The 16,714-nt window shown below is 38.5% G+C and overlaps 2 protein-coding genes across 6 annotated transcripts in view; one reads left to right on the top strand and one right to left on the bottom strand.

Annotated features, from left to right (window-relative positions):
- The window catches only part of gxylt2 (glucoside xylosyltransferase 2), a 63,158-nt gene extending 52,863 nt beyond the window's left edge, over window positions 1-10,295 (bottom strand). Inside the window, exon 1 of one of the 2 annotated variants that reach the window (XM_062045914.1) lies at window positions 10,068-10,295. The gene's annotated coding sequence lies outside the window, so the exon portion shown is untranslated. Of the gene's footprint in view, window positions 1-1,904; window positions 2,027-10,067 lie in introns of those variants that run through there. The other variant, XM_062045923.1, reaches the window with a different exon arrangement.
- shq1 (SHQ1, H/ACA ribonucleoprotein assembly factor) overlaps window positions 1-16,714 on the top strand; it is a 130,850-nt gene that overhangs the window by 59,904 nt on the left and 54,232 nt on the right. For 2 of the 4 annotated variants that reach the window (XM_062045859.1, XM_062045867.1), the window contains 6 exons: window positions 2,429-2,596; window positions 5,901-5,965; window positions 15,106-15,234; window positions 15,364-15,524; window positions 15,628-15,740; window positions 15,813-15,910. In XM_062045859.1, coding sequence (XP_061901843.1) covers window positions 2,454-2,596; window positions 5,901-5,965; window positions 15,106-15,234; window positions 15,364-15,524; window positions 15,628-15,740; window positions 15,813-15,910 — 709 coding nt within the window. In that variant the 5' untranslated portion in view covers window positions 2,429-2,453. Of the gene's footprint in view, window positions 1-1,837; window positions 1,975-2,006; window positions 2,129-2,428; window positions 2,597-5,900; window positions 5,966-15,105; window positions 15,235-15,363; window positions 15,525-15,627; window positions 15,741-15,812; window positions 15,911-16,714 lie in introns of those variants that run through there. The other 2 variants (XM_062045851.1, XM_062045875.1) reach the window with 2 other exon arrangements.

The raw sequence follows: 16,714 nt of genomic DNA on the forward strand, positions 1-16,714 counted from the left end.
AAAGTTTTAAACTTATTTTTAATGTACTTTCCATAAAGTCTGCGGGCTATAGCGCGTTTTCTATTCGGGCTCCAGTACTCTGGAATGCCCTCCCGGTAACAGTTAGAGATGCTACCTCAGTAGAAGCATGTTCTAATGTTATATTTTCAATGGAACATTTAAAATGTTGGTATTGTTCCCATCTTAAAACTCATTTGTATACTCTAGCCTTTAAATAGACCCCCCTTTTAGACCAGTTGATCTGCCGTTTCTTTTCTTTTCTGCTCTGCCTCCCTCTCCCTCGTGGAAAGGGGTGGGGGGTGGGGGGGGGGCACAGGTTCGGTGGACACGGATGAAATGCTGGCTGTCCAGAGTCGGGACACGGGGTGGACCGCTCGCCTGTGCATCGGTTGGGGACATCTCTGTGCTGCTGACCTGTCTCCGCTCGGGATGGTCTCCTGCTGGCCCCACTATGGACTGTACTCTCACTATTATGTTAGATCCACTATGGACTGTACTCTCACTATTATGTTAGATCCACTATGGACTGGACTCTTACAATATTATGCTAGATCCACTCGACATCCATTGCACCGGTCGCCCTAGTGGGGGTCCCCCACATCTGCGGTCCTCTCCAAGGTTTCTCATTGTCCCATTGGGTTGAGTTTTTCCTTGCCCTGATGTGGGATCTGAACCAAGGATGTCGTTGTGGCTTGTGCAGCCCTTTGAGACCCTTGTGATTTAGGGCTATATAAATAAAAATTGATTGATTGATTGATAAATATATAAAATTATTCATCATACTCTCTTCATGTCCTATTAGGCTCCTTGTTTTTACGTTGGAGCTTTTATCCAATCAGAATTCAGCTCGCTTGTTGCCAGCGCTGCGTGAATTCTGCCGGAGACCTTCTGAATCAACATTGTGCAGTGTAAACGAACGGAGGACATTCGGACGGTTGTAGACAGTTGCGATAGCCAATCAGATCACGAGTTGTCGACAGTAGCCCATCTAGGCAGCCTTACCGTAAACGTGACTGGATTGGATACTCACGTGTCACTCCCAAGTGAGAATCCAATCACAAGTTATTTGCGAAAGCAGGAAGTGTTGCACCAGAGCCAAACTCGGCTAGCAGAGACATTACCGGTACTCACTCTTTTAACCGAAAAAGAAGGAGAGCAAAACGTAGATTAGATATGTATTTGCAAGGCCATTTTCAAGAAGGCTCAATCCCGGGCTCGGGATCTTTCTGTGTGGAGTTTGCATGTTCTCCCTGTGACTGCGTGGGTTCCCTCCGGGTACTCCGGCTTCCTCCCACCGCCAAAGACATGCACCTGGGGATAGGTTGATTGGCAACACTAAATTGGCCCTATAGTGTGTGAATGTGAGTGTGAATGTTGTCTGTCCATCTGTGTTGGCCCTGCGATGAGGTGGCGACTTGTCCAGGGTGTACGCCGCCTTCCGCCCGAATGCAGCTGAGATAGGCTCCAGCGCCCCCCGCGACCTCAAAAGGGACAAGCGGTAGAAAATGGATGGATGGATGATTAACGTGGACCCCGACTTAAACAAGTTGAAAAACGTATTGGGGTGTTACCATTTAGTGGTCAATTGTACGGAATATGTACAATCTACTAATGAAAGTTTCAATCAATCAATCAAAACACACACACACACACACACACACAAAGAACACATGAAATACTAACACAGATAACAACAAAAATGAGGTTGTGTTTTCTATAATAACATTTAAAATACCTTGAGTAATGTAATATGATTATACATTTGCCGAGTGGGACTGCAGCTGAGATAGGCTCCAGCACCCCCCGCCACCCCAAAAAGGGACAAGCGGTAGAAAATGGATGGATGGATGGACTGCAGACACGCGAAAAAGGTCAACTTCACTGTCACTTATTTTGTCGCTTACCTTTTACACAGTGCAGTACGGTAACAAAATGGCCGCTTCCTTCGAGAGCTGCGTGTGAGACTTGTGTCTGGTGAGTGCACTAAATAAACCCTGTGTTAAACTGCTCTGTATGTATTTGACAGTCCGAGAAGCGTCTTCAGTGTTTATGAGCACTGTGTGGAATGAAACTAAAACACTGCCACTGGTGTAATCTGTGTGCGGACGGCGGACGTGACACCGACGTGGTAGGAGTAAACAAAACTCCCATTGGAAAACTGTCACGTCACATTCGCTACTAAAAACAAAGCAACTCCAGCCACCTGGCAACATATTTCCTTTTTTATATTGCTTTTGAGGGTCTTTGGTTAAATTCGGCGTGCATGTGGAACTACAAAACGATGTTTTTGCACCGAAATGTTGAATGAAGTGTCCTGAACTTGTTGTTAAAGAGTCAGCCACGCAGGGGCGCGCTGTAGGCAGCAGATACATTATGAGTCTGAACTAAGTGTTTATTTGAGGTTTTTACCCCGTTATTTATCTTGCAGGTCTGCATCACTGAACAAATCCACAATGATAACTCCTATGTTTGACCTGAGCCAGGATCCAGAGTACCTGATCCTTTCCATCCGGGTTCCCTACACCAGAACATCAGAGTTTGACCTCTTTATAGACGGAACAGATGTCAAATTCTATGCCAAACCTTACTTTCTGAGGTGAGTTAATCAGCATTTAACATATATGCTGTTTTTATTGTGTGGGCACTAATTTATATATATATATATATATATATATATATATATATATATATATATATATATATATATATATATATATATATATATATATATATATATATATATATAAAGGTTTATTTGAAATAGGGACAGATACAAAAACATAGACATCTGAAACAGTTATCCAGTGTATGCATCATAGTGTTTGTAGCCAAAGCTAATTTACAACACATGTCCCCAACATCAACAACACAGATCCATCATTAAAATAGAAAAATAAAAAATAGAATAAGGCAAAGAGGAGTCGATATTGATAATAGAAATAATACAGACAAAGTGCAAACTAGATAAAAGCCAATAATAATAATAACACAGACAAAGTGCAGACTAGATAAAAACCAATTAGTAAAAACTAAACATGGGAACACGATTGTTGCTCAACTAGCCATCATTTTGTTTGTTTTTTGAAAGTGACAAGTGCAGGTATACTTTTCAAAGTGTCAGGTAGAGAGTTCCATAGTTGTGGTCCTTTTATTGAAAAGGCAGTCTGGGCAAAAGATGTTCTACGGAATGGAACGCAACAGTTGCCTTTTGACATTGCTCGGGTGGTAGATCTGGCACCACTTTGCAGTCTTGTAATTGCCTTGCAGAGTTATCCAAGCATTTAAAAAACAGTTTGACTGTGTGTAACAAAATACAATTGGTAAAACTTAAAATATTGTATTTGGTTCAAATTTGGCAATGATGATGTCGTATACTCTTCTTGTCTAGGACTTTCAAGGCGAGGTTATAAAGACACTCAATGGTCTTGATTAATTAATTTTAGTACTCAAAGTATATTAGGAACTTTTTTTTCTTTTGAGGTAAATTTGCTCTATTTTTCACCATGACTTTAGTTGTGTTACTCCGAGTGGAATTACAGGGCTTCTGCGGGTTATTTAAAAAGCATCAAAAGCCATCAACTGGACTTTGCAAAAATTAAGGCATTAAAAATCATTACCTTATTGTTCGCACTATAAGGCGCACTTAAAATCCTTTTTCGTTTTCTCAAAACTCGACAGTGCGCCTTATAACCCGGTGCGCCTAATGTACGGAATCATTTTGGTTGTGCTTACCGACCTCGAAGCTATTTTATTTGGTACATGGTGTAATGATAAGTGTGACCAGTAGATGGCAGTCACACATAAGAGATACGTGTAGACTGCAATATGATGGCAGTCACACACGAGATACAAGTAGACTGCAATATGACTCAAGTAAACAACACCAAAATTGTATATGTTCCATTGAAAATAGAGAACATTACTACACACAGTGCTCAAAAATATTTTTAAAATTTTTTGTACGACTTTGGTAAGCTATGAAGCCGCACCGCTTGATAGATTGTACTGTGCTTCAACATACAAGTACGGTATTATTATGGTGTGTGTATAAGGTAAGACATATTATCTGGCGTTTTGTTTCGCAATATTATGCGAAAGCAACTTTTCTTACCTTCTGGTACCTGCTGATGTGTATTTAGGGTCTGCATAAAAGTCCTGAAAATGTGCGCGTGTCTGCCTTTGTAGTCTGTGACGACTCCGTAGTCGATAAGCTTCTTATTTTTGTCTATCTTCTTGTTATGAGACATTCATCCTCCGCTGTTGCCATTTCTAGTATAAAGTAGTCTGAAGTTCTTACTTATATCTGTCAGTAAACTCGCCATGAAAGCGCTAAAACATACCGGTGTAGTGAGTTTAAATTATTCACCCAAGGAACTTTAGTTATTAGTGAGTTCCGGTCGTACGGTTTTTCACGGGACACATTTCCGGCGTTGTTATTGCACTAGTGGACCTTTTGTATGAAAATAGATCAGACTAGACCCGCTCATCGGCAGTGCGCATTTATAATCCGGTGCGCCCTATGGTCCGGAAAATACGGTAAATACGATGTCCAGAACCATTAAAAAAATTATTAATTTGCAATAGGCAACAAAAAGGACAACAAAACTAACTACTGCACCCAGTTTTTCCAATTTAGGGTAAAAACTGCACTTAAAGATGTTCAATGTTTATTAAAATGCAATTTTATCTTGATATTTGTTTACCTATTTCGGATAATTAACTTTCTAATTACAATAGTACAAAATACTGCAGTAATTAAAAATGTTTGTGTGTAAAATAGTTACTTGCATTATTATATTTTATGATTACATTAGTGCTTATTTTGGTCATAGTTAATGTCAACTTTTCAACTATTCAACATGATTATTGTCAAATGCTTACAATTTTGTCTATACAGAAAATTGTATGCTTTTGACTATATTTAACAACAATCTGCAGTCGGACATGGGCATTAAATGTGTTTCTCAGTTGCATTAAAAAGCATTAAATAGATTTGCTGATATCTGCAGAAACCCTGAATTATTTTTTCTTCTGTTTTTTTGGGGGGGTTAAATTTTATTATTTTCGATTGCAGCTGGGATAGGCTCCAGTCACCACCGCGACGCCGAGAGGCACAACTGGGAGAAAATGAATGGATGGATGGCGTTTTAAATACTTTTTATACATCAATGATACTCTCTGAACAAATTTTATAGACATTTATCCAAACCTTAGGGTGTTAAAAGTGTATGAAACATTTTTGGATTCATATTTTTTGCTACTCTTTTTGCAAAAATCTTTTAATCAACTTCAGTTCTAAATAAAAATAGCAAATATTATTTTTAATTGTAACCATTTAAATGCCCATTTAATCCAATTATTTTGTTAATTTCGGAAAATTGGCACAATTTAAGTTATTATCCCAGGATAGGTGTGCTAAGCTTTGTGGCATCGTATTCAAAAAGAGGATGTCATTTCTGCCAAAAGTATTGAGCAAATACTGTGAATATTTTGATTTTGGTAGTTTTTTATTTTTAATAAATATGCAAAATAACAAAAAAACCATGTGACACTTTGTCATTTAGGGGGGATTATTGTATGTAGAATTTTGAGGACAAAAATGAATTTATATAAGGCTGTAACATAACAAAATGTGTAAAACATGAAGCACTGTGAATACTTTCCGGCTGCACTGTACCTTTCTGTTACTGTCACAGTTTAGTTTAAAAAGTGCATTCCTCAATTAATGAATGTAGCATACAGAAAATTTGAGGGATGTGGGAGGGCCACATTGATATATATTTTGCATTAAAGATGCTAAAACCCAATCAATCCACTGCAGGTCCATAGCGCTTGGAGTTTTAAAGGGGACAAAAGCTGATTTAAAGAATGTTCATGTAGGTCTGTCACATTGTTTTCAGGTTAACACTTCCGGGAAGAGTAGTCGAAGATGGAAGAGAAAAGGCCACATTTGACATTGATAAAGGTATGTAAAAACTAGGGTTGGGTATCGTTTGAATTTGAACGATTCCGATTCCGATTCTTTGTTTCGATTCCGATTCTTTTAAGAGGCAGGGCCAAAAAAAAGTTTAGGATATTTTAAATGAGCTAGCTAACCTACAGTCTTTCTGAATGAAATAGTCTGACATTCTCCATCAATTTTAATTCTATTAACTTTTTATGAACTTTACTATAAATTCCTCACAGGGCTGTTTTCAACTAGAATATAAATATCAAATCTATGAACTTGAATATAAATATTATAAATTATGAATACATTTTCCCAGGGGTACACTTTCCTCAAGAGAGCTTTATTTTTGAAAACCTCATGAAAACACATTTACACATAAGTGTATGATGCTGCAGGAAACCTCATGAAAACACATTTACACATAAGTGTATGATGCTGCAGGAAACCTCATGAAAACACCTTTACACATAAGTGTATGATGCTGCAGGAAACCTCATGAAAACACATTTACACACACAAGTGTATGATGCTGCAGGAAACCTCATGAAAACACCTTTACACATAAGTGTATGATGCTGCAGGAAACCTCATGAAAACACCTTTACACACACAAGTGTATGATGCTGCAGGTACTTAAAAATGTTACCGTGCTCCCGCTGATGGGCTAACCTGGTGCAGAAAAGCAAATAAACAATAAGAAACAACTTGCAAAACCCAGTCCAGATTAGCAGCAGGTACAGTATAAAATCAGAGACAGTTCTTGTTTAGGAAAATGACCATATCCGCCTTCTCAGGCAGGATGCGTGAGCGTTCTGGACAGATAGTGTCTCCTGCTCTGGAAAATACACGTTCGCTGGGTGTGGAAGAAGCTTGAACGCATAAATAGTAGAAAGCGAGATCTGACAGCAAAGGATAAGTCTTTTGTTGGTTCCACCGTACCACCACCATGCAGCAGGGTCGTCAGACATAAGTATCGGTGGAACGTCCTGGTACATCTGCAGCTCTCTCTCCACTCGTTTCTTGATGGACATGGAGCTCTGTTATTTCGCGGTTATTTCTTTTTTTTTTGTAAAGTAAAGCCACACTTTCGACCGCCGACGCCCGCTATCCATGCTTGAGCTTGACTGACTCGCTCGGCTATGCTAACACTTCCGGCGGTGGGCGCTTCTACGTTGGTGTTCAGCGGCTTCTTCTTCCGGTTCGGCGGACATATTTTTTTCCGGTCGGCGGACTGGGTATCGAAAATAGGAATCGAAATTTTAACTTTTGAACGATTCCGGGAGAATCGGAAAGTTAGTCCCGGTTCCAATCGATACTTGATACTCGATACCCAACCCTAGTAATAACACAACTGGATGTAAAAAGCTTCAGTTTTAATAAATCATAAAAATAAGTTTTTGGATCTTTTATATGCATTACTCAAAACTTTTAGCATATCAATATATGGAGTAAAGGTATGGAACGGACTAAATAGTAAAACCTATGCAATGTGCTCATGTGTCAGTTTAAGAAACAGTACAAGTATATGTTTTTTACATGCTATTTTGAGGAATCTGTGTCTTTTATCATTTGTTGCTACATTCATTCACTCGCTATTGATTTACTGGCTTATTTTTTATGTTTGTTCATTTATTATGCAATGTTTCTGTCAGCATTTACTCCTTTATTCTGTCATTTAGTACCATTTTATTATACATTCTTTGTTCTCTTTTTTCCTTTTTAGAAATAGGTTAACACAAGATACTTTTAAACGTAAGCATGTTCAATACAGGCAATGGACAGATAAGCAGTAATTGCGAAGACATGTTCCTTTTTGTAATTTTATTCAAAATAGTCCCATCAATGTTTCAGTGGGCACCAACATGGATACTTTAAAAAACGTCCCTATGCCTTTTGGCCTCTTGTCGATACACTACATTTCCATCAACCATTTCACTCATTTATCAAAACTGAAGTAAAGACAATTTAACTATAAATCTAGTGTATGCACTGTGAGACACTTTTTAAGACATATCTCCCCTAAAATGTGAGTTTGTTGCTTTTAGTTGTTTTTCGACTTATTAGTCATTTAAAATGCAGTGGAGCCAAATGTTGCTGGTGGTGCTAAATAGCAGCAACACAAACAATTAAGTTTATTTCCAAAAATATTGTGGGTGATTGTCGTTTATAACGTGTGTCTCAAGTGGATCTTAAAGGCCTACTGAAACCCACTACTTCCGACCACACAGTCTGATAGTTTATATATCAATGATGAAATCTTAACATTGCAACACATGCCAATACGGCCGGGTTAACTTATAAAGTGCAATTTTAAAATTCCCGCCACACTTCCGATTGAAAAAGCCTTCGGAGGATGAGTATGCGCGTGACGTCAATCATTGAACCGGAAGTATTGGTACCCCATTGAATACAATACAAAAAAGCTCTGTTTTAATTTCATAATTCCACAGTATTCTGGACATTTGTATTGGTGAATCTTTTGCAATTTGTTTAATGAACAATGGAGGCTGCAAAGAAGAACGTTGTAGGTGGGATCGGTGTATAGCGGCGGCTGTAGCAACACAACAAGGATTACTCACTTGGATAGCAGACGCGCTAGCCGATGCTAACCGGCCACCGCACGGATGATCGGGTGAAGTCCTTCGTCGCGCCGTCAATCGCTGGAACGCAGGTGAGCACGGGTGTTGATGAGCTGGGCAGATGAGGGCTGGCTGGCGTAGGTGGAGCGCTAATGTTTTTATCATAGCTCTGTGAGGTCCGGTTGCTAAGTTAGCCTTAGCGTCGTTAGCAACAGCATTGTTAAGCTTTGCCAGGCTGAGATCTATTAACCGTGTAGTTACATGTACATGGTTTAATACTATTGTTGATCTTCTGTCTCTCCTTCCAGTCAGGGATTTATTTATTTTGTTTCTATCTGCATTTGAGACAGATGCTATCACGTTAGCTCGTGGCTATCACGTTAGCTCGTAGCTAATGCTAATGAGCTTCGTCGATGTATTGTCGTGGAGATAGGTCACTGTTAATGTCCATTTCGGGTTCTCGACTCTCATTTTCAAGAGGATATAGTATCCGAGGTGGTTTAAAATAAAAATCCGTGATCCACAATAGAAAAAGGAGAGAGTGTGGAATCCAATGAGCCAGCTTGTACCTAAGTTACGGTCAGAGCGAAAAAAAATATGTATTTCACTGCATTCTAGTCCGTCACTCTAACGTTCCTCGTCCACGAATCTTTCATCCTCGCTCAAATTAATGGGGTAATGGTCCGAATAGCTCTAGCTGAGTTGAAAACAATAGGAAAATATGAGGGAGTGAACAACTGACAACGTCATCACGCTACTTCCGGTAGGGGCAAGGTTTTTTTTTATCAGAGACCAAAAGTTGCGAACTTTATCGACGTTGTTCTATACTAAATCCTTTCAGCAAAAATATGGCAATATCGCAAAATGATCAAGTATGACACATAGAATGGATCTGCTATCCCCGTTTAAATAAAAAAAATTCATTTCAGTAGGCCTTTAAGGTACTCCTATGCACATCTTAAACAAAACCATTATTTTAGAATCCGATTTATTGGCCAAGTATGTATAACAAATAAGGAGTTTGACTTGTTCAATGCAAGAAACAGAGAAAAATGCAACAAAGACAAGAGAGCACTGTACTGTGGCGGCCATCCGGGGTTTGATTGATTGATTGAAACTTTTATTAGTAGATTGCACAGTACATATTTCGTACAATTAACCACTAAATGGTAACATCCGAATAAGTTTTTCAACTTGTTTAAGTCAGGGTCCACGTAAATCAATTCATGGTAATGGTAATTCATGGGTGCTATCTTGGTATGAAAACGAGCAGAACGCAAAGTACATAAAATATGTTAAAGGAGAACAGAGCTGATGCAACCAGCTGCCACTTCAGAGGGGCTATTTCTACATACCGTATTTCCTTGAATAGCCGCCGGGGCGCTAATTAATTTAAAACCTCTTCTCACTCCTGCGCTTACCAAAAGCATGCGGGATAAGCAAGCATGCGATAATTATTTTAAAACCTCTTCTCACTCCGGCGCTTACCTTATCATGAAAAGCACATTTAATAAAAAAAAACGTTATTATGGTCTTACCTTTACTTGTAAATGAGTCCATGGGCAGCTCCTTCTGACCAAAAGCATCGATAACTTGTTTATAGAAGTCTTCCTCATCTTTCTTCAGTTTTAAAAGTCTCTCTGTCTCGATGAAGATATTCCTTTAATTATTACCTCCTGCTTCGATTGAAAGTCCAGTTTAGAAAACTGTTTTATTTTAGATATGTAATCCTCCATGTTAAAAGTGCAAGCAAATGATCGCTTCCTTGTTGCTGCTTGTTGTCTTCTACTGCAGCACCGGTCTTCTGCAGTACCGGTAGTCGCAAGAAGGATCACTAGCGCCCCCTACCACCAGGAGGCGGGAGTCATTTAATGACTCATATTTGACACACGCAGATACGGTATATTAATAAAACATAGCTGCTTACTGTTGTTTTTAGCATATTCAATAGCTAGGACCTTAAATCCTACTGAATAGCTCTGTATCTTCTTCCCTTTACCTACCGGTACTTACTTAACCTACTCAGTGGCCTAGTGGTTAGAGTGTCCGCCCTGAGATCGGTAGGTTGTGAGTTCAAACCCCGGCCGAGTCATACCAAAGACTATAAAAAAATGGGACCCATTACCTCCCTGCTTGGCACTCCGCATCAAGGGTTGGAATTGGGGGTTAAATCACCAAAATGATTCCCGGGCGCGGCACCGCTGCTGCCCACTGCTCCCCTCACCTCCCAGGGGGTGAACAAGGGGATGGGTCAAATGCAGAGGACAAATTTCACCACACCTACTGTGTGTGACAATCATTGGTACTTTAACTTTAACTTTATGTGATTTTAAATTATTGAAATTAGCCTCCTCCATTTTGGAAAATGATGCCTTGAAAGGTGAAGTGTCACTCGTGACATGACGAGTTTGACCCGGCGGTGAAACGAGGCATACCGGTTTTTCAAAATAAAGCGCTTTGAAATACGCAACTCCAACAACAAAAAGTCAGCTCTCCACCACTACAAACTAACAATATTAATAATAACAATTGCAATTACTGGTATATAATAACACAATATTGATATTTTTCTTCCCTTTACGCGATTTCAAATGACTGAAATCAGCTTCCTCCATTTTGAAAATGATGACAGGGGAAGTGTCAGTCGTGACGTGACGAGTTTGACCCGGCGGAAATTCTAGGCATATGCTAATTATTTTGCGAAAGGAGTTTGACCCGGCGGAAGTGCCAAGCATGCGTTAATTATTTTGTGAAACGAGTTTGACCCGGCTGTAATTCTAGGCAGGCGAATACTATATTCCCGGCGGCAATTCAAGGAAATACGGTACATCTACAAAAATAAACACAACGAAAAACAAAAAAAAATGCAATAAATAATACATGTTGCGCACATCCGATTGCACCATGCATGGAGAAACAAAACACAAATTTAACACCCATATACCCTGAGGGGGCCTCAGCGGTGCTATACACCAGTGTCTGCTGGGGGGCAGCATGGCCAGATACAGGAATAGACCCAACAAAGCAACTAAGAGAGCCTGCTTCGTCTTAGGCTGCCCAATGTCCAGTCTGCGCGGATGATCGTCCATGTAGACCGAAGAGTTTTTCGATACATGCTCGTTCAGCCAGGGCTCCGTGAAGCTCGTCCATCCCGACGCCCAACACTAGCTCCGCAGCCCCGTCTCTTCCTCCGCAACTTCTTCTGTCTCTCCACGCCGACTCCTGTTTGACAGAGAGCCAGCAACTGGTCTCCGGTGCAGACATTGCCATGGCTCTCCAAGGCAGATCCAAAAATGTTCAAAAAGCAGCGCAGAGGCCACAGAAGTATCACCCCTTGATGTGCAGTCCCAAAGAGGCCATATGTGACAGAAACACTATTAAGGTGTTACTTTTAGACCTGCAGACGGAAATTGGTACTCCGGATAGTTTCAGCTGCAAGACGCTGAGTCATGTACCGAGGAGCTGTGAACGAGAAGTGCTCTTCAGGGCCTCTTTAGTTTGCATTTTCTATCAATCAAGCAAGCCAAATTAAGATGTTTGTAATGCTTGTTCATCCCATTTAAAAGACCACTGGACTAAATGATTATAATCTGCATGGTGCCTGGCTGTAATATATCATCACAGTGACTGTGATGAGGAACTTGTGGAATTTTTCTTTTGAACATATTACATGAGCAAACAAAACATGTTAATGGGGTTATTGGCAACATGTTCTCTCTGTCTATACAATACAGTCTGGCACTTTGATCTGCGTTTGATGTCCACGTAAGTAATTCAAATAAATGGCGACATCATGGAGGCTGACACGTTTGCCGTCTGTCAGCATGGCTCCAGTTGACATGCTGTATCTAAATAATCCTGCAACATCTGCTCATAAATCTGAGTGCTTTGTTCAGACTCACAATAAGCTACTTAGTCATAGGGTTGTTAATGTTTTAGCGCAGCGGTTTTCAAACTTTTTTCCCCAAGTGCCACCTCAGAAAACACTTGGCTATCAAAGTACCACCATAATGACCAACATTGAAATACAGTAACATAGTAGGCCTAAGTATGAATTAAAAACAAGGCAGACGTATAGTTAATATTTTGGCCACTGTAACATTACACAGTTTGAACAGTAACACTGTTTGAATATAGGAAAACAAAACGCTGTACTTTAATCAAGTGATTCTTTAGCATACCACTAGATAAAGCCTGCATACCGCTAGTGGTGTGATTCTTTAGCATACCACTAGATGGAGCCTGCATACCGCTAGTGGTACACGTACCACAGTTTGAGAATCTCTAATATATATCATTAATAAGCACTTGTTGTATAGAATGTTTTAAGGAGACATGCTATCCATTTTTTTACTGATTACAATAGTGACCCCTGGGAAGATGCTTTATCAGTATCATGCTTTAAACCCATCATCATACCCATTAATCTTAAATTCTTCCTTTTTATTTAAAAAAAAAAAATCAGCACAGTGTTTTATTCATTTTTTTTTTTTAGTGTTTTATATAATGGGCTCCCGAGTTAATGTTGCTGATCCATTTGAATGTACTATTTTTTAGTTCATTTAATTTTAATGTTCAGTATCAAATGACTGAAGTTGGTCAAAACATGTTGATAGTTTGAATAAGGATTTTATTTATTTTTTAATTTCAGGCTAATTAATGCACTTTAAGTCTTTTCTTTTACAGACTAAAAACAATTAAAGTTATTTGTTGTAAGTGGATCTACTGTATATTTATTTTTGTTTACTTGAATGTTAACAAGGATACAATGTTATGCATAGTTGTACTCATAACAAATTTATAGACAAAACTATTTATAGTTGCTGGGGTTGGGGGGAATTTTTTTCTTCTTCCAAGGGAGATCGTAACAGAAAATAATTGAGAAGCCCTGCTTTAATTGAACAATATTGCAGTCCAAAGCACCACATTTGTGAATATGAACAAGTATCAAATAATTATGGTTTGAGTTTATTTTTAACATGCACACAATTAAAACATGATACATCACAATTTCCAGTTTCTCTTTTCAGCATGGAGTAGTTGCATATTAGGCAAGGGAGAAGCTTAATTGAAAGTGTCCAGTGACAAACATGTCTGCATCATTCAATTTACTGTGTAATGAGCTTAATTGAATTAATTATTGTGTTTTGTAGTTAAAAAAAAATTACTTCAATTCAACTTAAAAATAGCTTAAATCCATTCCAGACGGTTAATATATACGTTAATGTTTTTCACACCTACAGCAGTTCTCTGTTTTGAGTAATAATTTCACTTGATCAGGCCTTTTCTACCATTTGACACTACAAAATGATAAAATGATGCATAGTCTGTGTTGATATTCTATCGGATTAATATGTTTATTGGCCGATATTGCATCGGAAAGTGAAAATGTTGTATCGGGAGACGGTTAATAGTAAAGGGTTTCAAAATAAGATAAATAATATATAAAGACAGAACAATAAGATCATATGGACAGCCATAAGTGTTTACATTTTGCTTTATATTTATTATTTTACTTGTTTTTTTGTCTGGTTTTGTATTTGTTTTGTATCATCCCGTGAGGTGTATATTACTTTTTTTTGTTCGGTTTGTACTTCATGAAGTTTTGCACTTGTTGTGTTTTTTTGTGTGTTTTTTGTTTGTTTTCATTATATTTGGATGTAATTGTTTGTGTGGTTGATATACATTAAGTAAGACTACGTATTATGTTGAAGGGGGCAGGAAAATATAAGATTTTTCTTCATCCTGCTCCTCCTCAGGCATTGGTGTGTAAATGTATATTTGTATAATTGAGGTATAATTGTCTATCGATCAAAGATGCACATCAATTAAGGAGATAAATAAAAAATGAATGAAAATGAATGAATAAGGGTTTCCCGTACAAACATTGAATGGTGCTCACAGGCAGCAACACATCAAATTGTAAATGACGGGTTTTCGGTAATTAAAAAATTAGACTGTATAACTAACCGTCGGGAATTTTATCGCAAATTATCATTATACCGTTGACCGTTACATCCCAGCCACAAATAGATTAATGGAATTTGGGAGTTTCCAAGCCAGGGGTAAATAAAGTCCATTGGAGAGCAGTCTTCTGTAAATTACTTTTAACGTCAAAATGTGGCCTAAATTCGGAATGCCTTGCTTCGAGAGTTGATTTCTGAAATTGGCTTCGAAAAATAAAAACAATTCTTCAAAACACCAATGCATTCTCTTATGCTGTTGAAATGCTTTTTGTTATTTACGGGATCTCTTAATGGCCTTAACCTGTTTCAGCCATCCAGCCTTCATCAGGAGTACAATCCAGTACAACATGTACGCTTCAAACAGGTGTTTTTACCAATAGGGATTCTCCATCTGTAATAGTGCATGTAACCAAAAAAAATAGGAACTTTTTTTAACATAATGACTGAGATGTGTATTTTCATATTTGAATAGCGAGCAGGCACCATGTGTGTGCGGTATATAAGTATAGTATAATAGCAAATAAAAAAATCTGTTTTATGTTATACAGTTCCTTTAATTTACAGTTTAGGAAATATACTCAATGTCTATCGGATTTATATCTTTTTGCAGGGCTCTTTACTGTGCAGATCCCCAAAGAAACATCTGGAGAGTACTTTGAAGGCCTCCAGATGTTGACGAGTCTCCTCGCTCCCAAAGGTTCCCGCTCAGCAAAGCCTCTTTTAGAGGACATCAGTCCAGGTATGTCAGATCTTCATCGTCTGTACTCGTTAACTCACAGATGTAGCACTCGTTTTTCTAAAGAGATGAGGAGATTTTTTTTTTTTTAAGTAGCTCAAAGCCCTGAATGCATGTTTGATTTTTCCACAGATTGCGGTGAAAGTGTGGGCACTAATGAAGGGGAAGATGAAGAAGACTTTGACTGGCAGGTTGAGCAGGAGGTTTACAAAGAGAAATCTGAAGAGGAGCTAAGAAGCATGCAGAAATATGGCTTTGGCAATCAGAGGTCTGGAGTGTTTGCTCGGTTACAGGTAAGAGCCATGAATAAAGACATCATTGTCAAAGTGGAATAGAGCTATGCAGGTAAAATAGGGATGCTGTTAAATATTGCTTCTGGCCATTATGTGTTGACAGGAAGAACTCAGCGATGTGATCGATGTCAAGGACCCAGATGGAACCACATTAGCCAAGAGGAGGCAAGAGCGTCTCAATGCAGAGGCCTCTGCCTTCTCTCCCGATCACTACCTGTGAGTGCATTTAAGCAATCAGGTTTTTTTTTCTGTTATGTTGTCAACTGAAACTTTTTGTATCATATGCAGAGCAGATCTTTTTGAAGATGATGAGATAAAGAGACTGCTGAAATTTAGACCATGGTGGACAAAATGTCGTCCTTCACCTGAGCATGAAGGAGAGGCTGGTATGTATGTTATGAGTTATTGACCAATATTTGTTATCTGTATTGTCTTATTGTGACTGTGCAGTACATAATATACAAACATATGAACTGATGACAAAAAAATGACAGAATCAAAGGTCTGCCTTCAACAGAACATTAATAATTAGGGCTGCAGCTATCGATTATTTTAGCATTCGAGTAATCCATCGTTTAGTATGTTCGATTAATCGAATAAAACACACTTTCTTGCCTAAATGCGTATTGTAGGGTAAATACTGTAGTTGGAAAAAAACCTAAGATTTTTCTGCTTGCCATAACCTTTCCTTAATTAAATCTTCCTTAATATTTTCTTATAAATGCACATCTTCAACATTGAAATTTCACTTTTAACATAGGTGCATTAATAAAAATATTAGTTATTAAAGAAAAATCTCCACTGTTCGCCGCCACACAGATCACGACACTTTCACACCTCATGTGCGCTCTATTGCAGCACGTGCAGAAACTATGTCCACCTATTTAAAGTTATGGGCACTTAATGCGGTTAGGATGTCATCAATTTCTATTCATTACACTTATTAAACAATTAATCAAAGCAACAGAATGAAATGAAAGCTTTTTTGTAATCGAATTTAATCGTTGCAGCCCAAGTAATATCAGAGTTGGCACTCGGCAAAAGTAACGGGAAAAAAAAAGTTCAATAGAAACGTATTTCAAGTGAATTAATACATTTTCTGTTCAAGCCTGTGAAATCTACTCTAATTTTGACATTACTATTGACAGTAACATCTTACTTTACGCTAGGTGCGTCTTCGAACCTGCGTT

Source organism: Entelurus aequoreus, linkage group LG01, assembly GCF_033978785.1.
Source record: "Entelurus aequoreus isolate RoL-2023_Sb linkage group LG01, RoL_Eaeq_v1.1, whole genome shotgun sequence".
NCBI lineage: Eukaryota > Metazoa > Chordata > Actinopteri > Syngnathiformes > Syngnathidae > Entelurus > Entelurus aequoreus.